Source organism: Arachis ipaensis, chromosome B4 (assembly GCF_059453495.1).
Source record: "Arachis ipaensis isolate K30076 ecotype BB chromosome B4, ASM5945349v1, whole genome shotgun sequence".
Taxonomy (NCBI): domain Eukaryota; kingdom Viridiplantae; phylum Streptophyta; class Magnoliopsida; order Fabales; family Fabaceae; genus Arachis; species Arachis ipaensis.
The window spans coordinates 113,158,885-113,169,314 of NC_142439.1; the positions used below are offsets into that span (position 1 = coordinate 113,158,885).

The 10,430-nt window shown below is 31.9% G+C and overlaps 1 protein-coding gene across 1 annotated transcript; it reads right to left on the reverse strand.

The window, feature by feature from the left end:
* Nucleotides 1-349: 349 nt before the first annotated feature.
* On the reverse strand, nucleotides 350-5,807 carry LOC107639559 (calcium-dependent protein kinase 13). Its single transcript, XM_016343095.3, has 7 exons — nucleotides 4,788-5,807; nucleotides 3,066-3,209; nucleotides 2,605-2,757; nucleotides 1,866-1,981; nucleotides 1,612-1,779; nucleotides 1,052-1,282; nucleotides 350-965 (listed from the first exon to the last, which is right to left on the reverse strand). Exons 1-7 carry the CDS (start codon nucleotides 5,437-5,439, stop codon nucleotides 807-809), a joined length of 1,623 nt encoding a protein of 540 aa, XP_016198581.1. The 5' UTR covers nucleotides 5,440-5,807; the 3' UTR covers nucleotides 350-806.
* Nucleotides 5,808-10,430: the final 4,623 nt, after the last annotated feature.

Genomic DNA, 10,430 nt, shown 5'->3' on the forward strand with positions numbered 1-10,430 from the left:
GAAAATAAATATTCGTGAATTGATTGAATTAGTACACTTTATTTCATTTGACATTTAAGTTTTTCACAGCTAGTGATTCAAGCTGGACAATAGGGCTCACGAGGTAGCAAGTAGCAACTGATTATAAGTTCAACATTGTGTGCCATAAATTCATCAAGACAAATTAGCTAGAAATTCGTGCAGCATCCTTGCTTATCTGCAATCTCAGGAGCAAGCATGCAATAATACAAAGATCATGCTACGAGACAAGTAATATTAAATGTTGTCAGGTCAGTAATGTCAATGTACTGAGTGGCCATTTTAAACGAGATAAAAACATTACTATATAGTATGTAAGATTAGAAAAACGTTTAAGACGATAAATTAGAAAGATATGTCATTACTCATCTTAAATGAAACAATCATTTTCTGCCAATACAATGGAAAGTGATCAAATCAGGGTGGAGAATACAAACTAGGAAACATTTTCACTTTAGATAAACAAGCTGACTGCACTTAACAGTTTTGATTCAACATTGTCAAACCAGAACAGAAGGCAGGAGTGGAAAAATCTAGTGGAATCATTCATACAGGTCACCCATTTGCTCTCCAAGGCACCATGTTTTACAAAGTAATAATAGAGGACATTCATGTATTTTTGGTGCACTAATTCTAATTCCTTTGGCAATTCTCACAATACCAAGTGAAAAAGGGACCTCCATCAAACAAGGAACCAAATAATCATCACAACGAGGCCAAGTCCAGAATGTAGGAGGAATATTACACAAATGGGAAAGACACACACCGATACTTAAGACAACTACTACTCAAGATAACTGCTCATTTCCTATGTTTAAAGAACCGTCTTTCATCAATTTCAAGCTCAAGCTGTTGAATCTACCGCGTGAGTAATGCCTAGATGCTTTCCGCCAATCTGTTCCAGTTTTCATCATAGCCACAAACTCATCATAGCTGATACGTCCATCCTGTAATTGTTCAAGAAATATTTTAGGGTAAGATTCCTAAACAGGGTCATGTTTATGTGTAGCGGAAAATTTGTCAAATATTTAACCTTGTCCGTGTCTACTTCTTGGAAAATATCATTTGCTACATCTGTACAGTCGTCTGCTCCATCTTCCATTAAGGCATTTCGTAGCTCTTCAGGTTCAATATATCCATTCCCATCCTTGTCAAAATATGAGAAGGCCTTGCGAAGATGCTCATCGTTAGCCATCCTTTTTAAATGAAGAGAAACAGCAACAAATTCTCCGTAGTCAAGTGTTCCCTTCCCGTTATTATCTACCTGTTTTCAACATACAACGGTTTAAACACAAAAAGAAGGATTTTAAGCTGGAATATTATACCTTTAGTATCATTCAAACATTGGTTTAAGTTGGGATGAAAACAAGGCATATCAGAGGAAAAGAAACATGCTCCGGATTTAAAAAAACAAAACTGAAGTCCAGGACATAATCATAACATGAAAGTAGAAAACTTATCAGAATTACTGTGCTTCAGGCATTTTGATATGCATAGGTGTGAATTTGTAGGTGAATATGAGGCATTATAAGATGTTGCAAGCGGAAACTTTAGACATAATAAATTAGAAGGACAAGAGAAACGTGATCATACAGCCTCAATAAACATCTGAACTTCAGACTCAGCAAGTTGGGATCCAGAATTTTGAAATCCAGCTTTCAATTCTTCAATGGAAACGATACCGTCATTATCACTATCCATTTTCTTGAACATATCTTTAATGTCTTCAACTTCTTCATTAGATAAGAAATCAGCAATGACCTGTTTCCAGACTCCAGAGGTACAAGCTAAGTTATAACATACAATAAAATGGCAACAAAAAATACCATCAGGTACAGTGAACTCACCCTAAGGGCTTTTCTTTTGAATCTGTTCATCATCGAAAATTGCTTAAGCCTTGACTTGACAACATCTCCAAGAGGAACATTAGGAGCCTTTTTAGCATTTTGTAGCCAAGGATGCTCTGCAGGTTGAGATCATAAAAACGTTAAGGGAAACTGTCAATACATTCTGGTGACCCATTAACATAGTCATCATAATAAAACCGATAATTTACACCAAAAAGATAAAATCTCCTCCAAGCATCTCTGTTTCTCCTTTCAAATCATTGTTCAAGAAATCAAAGTCAGATAGGAAAAGGATCTTCTGGGATTTGAAATGTAAATAGAGAAAAACAACATTAGTCTAACCCATCTGCCTAAGTTTAGGAGATAGATGAAAAACACTATTCATTCACCAAACACTCTTAAGTCTTAACATCCGTATAAAAATACAGTTGTTACTAATTAATTGTGTATTTAATTATTTTTTAATTAACAAAACAAAGAGAATGTGTGTTTAGTTGTTAAGAAAATACTGGTGTCAACGTGTTTATTATAAAGGGTGTAGACGTAGTGGGATTGGGAGATAGATTAATCATTAAAATATACAAATAAGATAGTTTTAAACATATTATCATTTGGTAATATTTAGAGCATACAGAGAAAACAGCAATGGATCATTTCAATGAGGAAACTTTCCGCATCCATTTTAGTTTTCAAACATCTTACATCAAGGTCTCTTAAAAAAAGAAAACAACAAACATACCGAGCACTTGTTTGGCAGTTAATCGAAGCTTAGGGTCTGGTTCTAACATTTGCCTAACAAGACTTTTAGCACTTTCAGAAATACTGGGCCAAGGTTCCCGTTTGAAATCTATAAGCCCTCGAAGAATGGCCTGTGCAACCCCTTGTTCAGATTCTGCATTAGAATTAGCCTCAGGTAAGATAACATAAATTCCATCTAAGCTGGTGGAAAAATAAAGAACACAAGTCCGGAAGTGCAGAGGGTTGCAATACACATGAAGTCATGAACCAAAACAATACAAAATATCAGATGAAAATCTTGCCAAAAAGCTCTACAATATTTCTACCTTGCTCAGACCAAAAGTAAGAGAACAAACAAATAGAAGAGGGAACATGTGAACAACCATAGATACTAATGCACGAACAGTGAAGAGCTCGCAGAAATAGAAATATAATAATCTTGAGACATAGTAATGTAATTACCAGCCCAAAATGGGGGAACACCACACAATAAGATATAGAGAATCACTCCCGCACTCCATATATCTATCTCTGGCCCATAGTTCCGCTTGAGCACCTCTGGAGCCATATAATAAGGACTTCCAACAATTTCTGAGAACCTCTCACCTGGAAATTTGTGTATTACCCAGGAGACAAAATTATGAACACATGTCAGACTATAAGAAACAGACAAAGATTGAAAATGATAAGCATTGAGATAAAAAGTGCCATCAGATCAGACGTCAAAGCATCAACAATGATGTTAAAGATTAGCATTGTGTGAGCGGAAAGTCTTGTTTCTCTCACAAACCAAAATATTTTCAACATTTCATTGTTAAATTTTTAAAACAGGAAGCCAAACAAAGACGGTAGCAATATGTAATTGTTATAGATCATAACAAACACCTACATAGTAACCAAAACAGATATGATCCACTAGTTCATTTCTATATATGATAGCAGCATTAACACCTAAACAAAGCTGGTAAAGGAACAATAGTAAATGTAGAATATGAAAGAAATACGCCATATCATTTTGTTTTATGTAAATATTATCATTGTTCATTTACTTTTGCATAGAAACTCCTTGTACTGCTTCAACAAAGACCACATTACGCCACATGTAGCATGGGGGTATGGGAGAAGGGAAAATAAAAGGATTAATACATTTGGACAGAATTGCAATCCAGAGTGCAGACAATCTCCTTTCTTTACTTTCCCTCCAAGTCCATCATCAATCGTCATAGTTAATACTTAATACAGTAAGAAATCTACTGCCAGGGTTAGATGATCTCATTTTCAGCACAGAACCAGGCAGACTCCAGCTAGAAAATTTCATTTCACATCGGAAGTTTAGACCCCTATTATCATGGTCTGTTGACTCGAGGCAACCAATCTCATTAACACAAATGGCACTCAGAAATCAAGACTAAATAACAGCAAGGGGATTCTCAGCTCATCACTACAACAAAGACTATCCTCTTTTTTATTTATTATTTTATGTGGAAGATGTAAATCTAAACTGTAGGGACCTTAAACGCGCTAAGTGTGCTTCCCTAGACAGACTTCATAAGCACCCCCGATGAGTAGCAACAGGACATTGACAGTGTCACTTGAAATGTAATTCCACTCAATACAAGTGCTAAACGACTCAACTCGCTCCATCTCACCATCAATGAAGTATGAGCTTCGACTTCAACAGAATACAGAACTACCAAGAATCAATGACTTCCCCCTTTTTTTCTACTCCCATAGTCCGATCCCAAACTAAATCCACACAATGCACACTGCAATTCAATTCAACCACATATGCACACTGCAATTCAATTCAACCACATACTATTACAGAACATACTAAACAGAAGTGGCAAATAGAATCAGTTTACAAGTGGGGAGTTCGTTCAAATGTATCTGGACACTCTGCATTAGTGATAAATATCAAGGCTCACTTGTGAAACCTCAGATATCCCAAAAAAAAAAAAAAGGAGCTTTTAGAAATTAGAATCCGTTAAGTTTCAATCTTTCTCTCAGCTAGCACTCCAGTAGGCCAAATCCCAAAACCCTTCACATTTCTCAACGCAAACTCAGCTACACTCAATTATTCACTTATTCATATACTAAAATTAGACTTCACATTTCAAAATTTTCGCCTACATTCCTAAGCATCGGATTGCAAGACTTTCAATTGTTTTCATCCCTCCATACCTGGCTTGAAGAATATGGACAACCCAAAATCGATAGCCTTGAGAGGCGAGTTCTCCTTCTTATTAGCAAACAAGAAATTCTCTGGCTTGAGGTCCCTGTGGATCACCCCGTGCTTGTGGCAAAGCTGCACTACCTCCACGATGGTCCGTGCAACCGCTGCGGCCGCCCTCTCCGTATAATGACCCCTGGCAACGATTCGGTCAAAGAGCTCACCGCCCTCACAGAGTTCCATGACGAGATGGACTGCATTGTCATCCTCGCAGGCCTCCCGGAGCGACACGATGGACGGGCTTCGCGGCAGGTGGCGCATGATTGCCACCTCGCGACGGACGTCCTCAACGTCCACGGCAGTGCGGAGCTTCCGCTTCGAGATGCTCTTGCACGCGAGCAACTCCCGCGTCTCGCGGTCGATGCAGAGGTACGTCACTCCGAACTCGCCACGGCCGAGCTCGCGGTCTACCAGGTACCGGTCCTCGATGTTCTCTTTGGGAACGCCGGTGAGGACGGTGATCGGAGGAGGCTTCTTCTTCCCACCGATGCCTCCGGCGGCGGAGGAGTCTCCAGCAGCAGCACGCTTAGCGTGGTGGTCGGAGAAGCTGGATTTGACGTCCTCGCGGGCGACGGCGGCCGGAGATCTGCAGCAGTTTCCCATTTGCGGCGATGGTGGTGGCGGATCGGGATGGGAAGTGTGGAAGGGGGTTTTAGGGTGGGAATGGAAGAGCCAGGGTTTCACATGGGGAAATGTAGAAACCCTAACCCTAAACCCTGAAGATTTGGGGAAAGAGTGAAATTAAAGTTCGGAGATGAAGATGGACAGGAGAAGAAGAAGAAGAAGCAGCAGCAGCAGCAAAGAGTGAGAAGGGAAAGTGTGTGTGAAAGCAGTGGTAGGGTGTACGGTAACGGCTGGGGATGCGGATTTTTAGGAGCGAGGTAGCTCGTGTCTAATTTAAATTATTACTTTTTGTATTTGTAGGTTTCAAAAGAATCTATCCTCTTTTCTTTGTCTTCAAAAATTAATCTATTCTTTCTTTTCTGCGCTGATTAATTGCTTTTCTATTTAAAATGAAATAATTATTGCAATATAAATTTCATTTAATTTTTAATGTATGGGATTTTACCAAATCTATCAGAGTTGCACCGAATAATGCAATTGCTTATATACTTTCAAAGCAGTAAAGACATTAAAGTCCAAAGTGGATATATAATTACTTAAAATAGTTTTTAAGATTTAAATTTTTTTACACTGATCTTTCAAGTAGAATTTTAAGTATTATAGTAATGAATCAGTTGTCAAAATACTGATGTGACTATTTTTTATTATTCTAAACATTTTCAACAACTAAATGACTAGATTCATTTTAATTTGGATATAATTTGTTTCCTTCCCTATTTTATAATCTTAATTCATATCGAACACATTTTTTATCTTCTTCATCTCTCTTTTTTCTTCTTCTCTATCTCTTTAGTTCAAGTACTCGTTCTTATACTAGTTGCTCTTTTGAGCTGTTTCATAAAACTCTAGTTACAATTACTAAAGCACTGTTTGTTTTCGATTTATTCGTATATTCAGGAACTCGCTTTATTTTATTTTATTTATTTTAATTCCTAAATTTCGCATTGATAAACATGAGCTATGGTTTAATCCTTCCTACAAGGGTGGTTTTAATCGGTGAGGTGTTCTGTTATTTATTTTTTGTTTTGGTTGCAATGTTGCAATGCTATGAGATGCATTGAAAATATTGTTCATCACTTGTATTAAGGATGGTTTCAGTAGTTTCAAATTGATTTAATTAAAAAATATTGCTTAACTGGAATCATATATTCACTTTGTAAAAATAAACAGATGGAGAAGAAGAAAAAAAAAGAGATAAAGAAAAAGATGAAAAACATACATATTTGAGATAGGATTATAAAATAGGGAAGAGATTAAATTGGATCTAAATTAAAATGAATACACGTCACTTAATTGTTTCGATCGTCTAGCGTGGTAAAAGATGGTCACATCCACATTCTGACAACTAATTTAGTATCGAAAATGACACAAAGACCATTATAGTTTTCGAAGAACTACTATAAAAAAATTTAGATCTTAATAGCCATTTTGTGAATAATTACATAAATTTCAGGAACTAGTACGAGAATTTACACTCTAAAGTGGTCTTGAAAAATGGCATTATAAATTAAAATTATCTCTGAAATTTTAATTGTATTAATTATATTAACATGGACTATTAATAACATGAGTCACTTTATGATTTAATCACGTGTAATAATATGATAATAGGTTGATCAGTGACATATGACATACTGATGTGTGTTGTAACATATCACAATATTATTTGGCCATAAATTAATTTTTATCACATATCATAAATTCATAACATTATTCGTTTATGTATTATTTACTATGTTATCATTATGCTGACATAAATAGTTATATCATGTGTCGTCATACTTTTTTATTTATAATATTTAAATTAAAAATTATTCCTTAAGATAATAAAGTTATCATATTAATGAATCTAGAATTTATACATATTAAACAAATAAAAGCATAAGTTATATACATATATTAGTACATATAGTGAGTATATATCTCTTGATTTTTTTTGGTGACTATATCTCTTGATTACTTTATCAATTTAGAGACAATTTAGAACCCACATAAATTTTAAGAAAATTCTTATTTATTCTATCAATTTTAAGCCATTTTGATTATTCTATTGAAAAAAAAGTATATGAAAAACATATAAATATACACAAATATATAATGATTGATTTTAAGTCATTATATATATAACAGTTTTGTTAATTATAAAAAAACAAAAATATTTTATAAATATTAAAAATTAATCACCAAATTATTTATTATGTATTTATTTACATTTATATGTATTTTGTATTTTTTTTAGTAGAATAATCAATTACAAGAATAACCAAATCTTCACAATAGAATAATTAAACATTGCGTATAAATACCAAAAATCAATTATGACCATTGTCTTATAATTTTTTATATTTCATTATAAATATAAAATTAATTTGATTATATTATTTATAAAATTTGATTATACTACTTTCAATTATCAACGTGAATTTAGTTTGATTATAAAATTTAAATATTTGGTCATTTTATATATGAATAATCAATTAATTTATAATAACGTAAGGTAGACATAAAGTACTAATAATACTCTTTTATATAATAAAATATTATATATTTATATATAAATATATGTGTTAATTTTTAATTTTGCTGTCATTTTAATTATTACTTCTATACTTTTAATTGTTGAGAATATTTTGTGATTATGAATAATTTGCACGGTAGACAAACTAATGTCCCCTCTATTATAACAAATACAATTATGATAATAAAAAATCAATTAGTATATATTTATAATTTGTTGGTCCTTGTAATTTTATAAAATTTTTAATTAAGTTTTTATATTTTTTATTTAATTGAGTTCTTGCATCAATTTTTTATTGAGTTTTTATACTTTTTTTTTTATTTGAATCTCTGCACCATTTTTTTTAGTTGAGTCCTTATATAATTAAGTCAATTATTATCAAGAGGGATCTAATTGAAAAAAAAAAATTGGAGTATGGACCCAATTAAAAGAAAAAAAAAAGTATAAAGACCTAATTGAAAATTTTACGAAACTATATGGACCAACAGAGTAATTAAACCTTATTTTTAATATATTTTATATAAATGACTGATTTAATAGACTAAATTTTCATAAATTATAGTCGTTCTTGAAATTTTTTATTTTTACCATTTTAGTTTCTTAGATTTAAAATTCACTATATTGGTACTCAAGATCCAGCTCCAAGATATTATATTGATCCCTAGATCTTTTTCTGATATTGAGTTAACAAAGAATGTTGAGATAACTCTGACTTACCATGCTAGACATACGACTAAATGATGTCATTTCATTTGCAGTCGTTTTAGATAATAGAGATAAAATGGTTAGTACATCGTATAAACTTTTCTTTATCTTCTTATTTTTGTCTTGTTTAAGCGCCAAAATGAAATGATACTGTTTAATTCTATGTCCAGTGTGACAAGTCAGAATCAGTTCAATATTTCATTAGTTGACTCACTAATAGAAAAAGTCTAAGAATCAATATGGTACACAAAACTTAATTTCAAAATTAATATAGTGAATTTTAGACTTAAAGAACTAAAATGATAAATATTATGAATCTAAAAAACCATTTTAAAAATTTTATCAATTTAGTGACTAACTTTTTACTTAGGTTCAGTTTGGGTAAACAGCTTAATTAAGCTCTTTTTGAAAAATAGCTTAAACCATAAATAACTATATTAAAATTAGCTTATAAATAAGTTATTTTGTATTTGAATTTTAGTTTTAAAGGTGCTTATTTTAAAAGAAATGTGATAAAAAAAATTTATTATGAGAAAAATTATTTTTTTAAATTTCTCTATAAACTCTTACATAACTTCTTAAAAAGTTGCAATTTTATTTTAAAAATACATCAAATATTAATACTATTATTTTTCGTCAAACACTCAAAAAAAGTTATTTTTAAAATTTTTCAAACGAATTCTTAATATAATTGTATGAGAATAACTTACTAAATGGACACATCTACACAAGAGTGACATGGTATCACCGCTAAATTATTAGGTTACAAGCAAGTTATTATTATATAAAAGAAAATCCTTCTATAAAAGTGACTAAAACCTTATGTCTATATTCCATCGATACCTAAAAACTTGTGGGGTTTTTTCTGGTATTTAATTAAAAGAAAATTGATGGTACGAGTACATAGTAAATTTTCATAAGATTGGCTGGCCACATTGAAATTCAGGGATCTGAATTAGAGAGGTCCTTTTTCTGTTGAGGCTGTTTACCGTTTGTGTGTTCTGTCTTCTTGCCATTGTCCCAAAATAGTGTAGAGATCTGTTGCTATTTATTCTTCTTAAATGCTAATTGCTACTTGAGCCAACTCTGTCTTCTAATGAGGCAAAAATATGTAGAATGGTTTAATAGTAATAAACTGTTAGTGGACAAAATCAGATTCTTGTTATAGGACAAAATCAATAATTGAGATTACAGTTATCAATAAAATTAATAATAATAAAAGAATCTTGTTAACAAGTATCACATAACAAATGCGGGTAGAAAATGCCGTAGAAAATTTGTTAAAAGAATAATACGGGAAAGTTTTAATAAAATTTATAATTAAATATAATTTTAAAAAGAATATATTTATGAGAGCGAAAAAATTCTACAATCAAGTAAATTATTTAATTAAGTCTAATCAAATTATTAAAACTATTTTTCACATCACACGCCACATATTATAGGCGTATTTTTTTTATCTTTTTCGAACGTATTTATTCTTTTTTTTTTTTTACTTCTACACTCAAGCTGCTTTTTTTTTTTATCCTTCTCTCCTTTTTTTATTTGATTTTTTATTTTTTTCTGTATTCTTTCATTGTTATTATTATTATCATCATCTTTTTTTTAGTTAAATATCACATAATTAATTTAAAAAGTATATCATATTTTTATGTCACAGTTGAAAAATTTTTGTGTCAAAATAAAAAATTTTTTGTGTCACAGTTAAAAAATTTTGATACTATTTTTTGATAAATTCTGCACAATT

Bases quoted from the DNA above. Each gene is read 5' to 3' on its own strand.
- LOC107639559 (XM_016343095.3), bottom strand. From the start codon at position 5,439: ATGGGAAACTGCTGCAGATCTCCGGCCGCCGTCGCCCGCGAGGACGTC. The intron at 3,210-4,787 runs GTATGGAGGGAT...ACAAATTTCCAG, and splicing joins GTCCATATTCTTCAAGCCAG to GTGAGAGGTTCTCAGAAATT. The intron at 1,283-1,611 runs GTATGATCACGT...TGTTGAAAACAG, and splicing joins TTCAGATGTTTATTGAGGCT to GTAGATAATAACGGGAAGGG.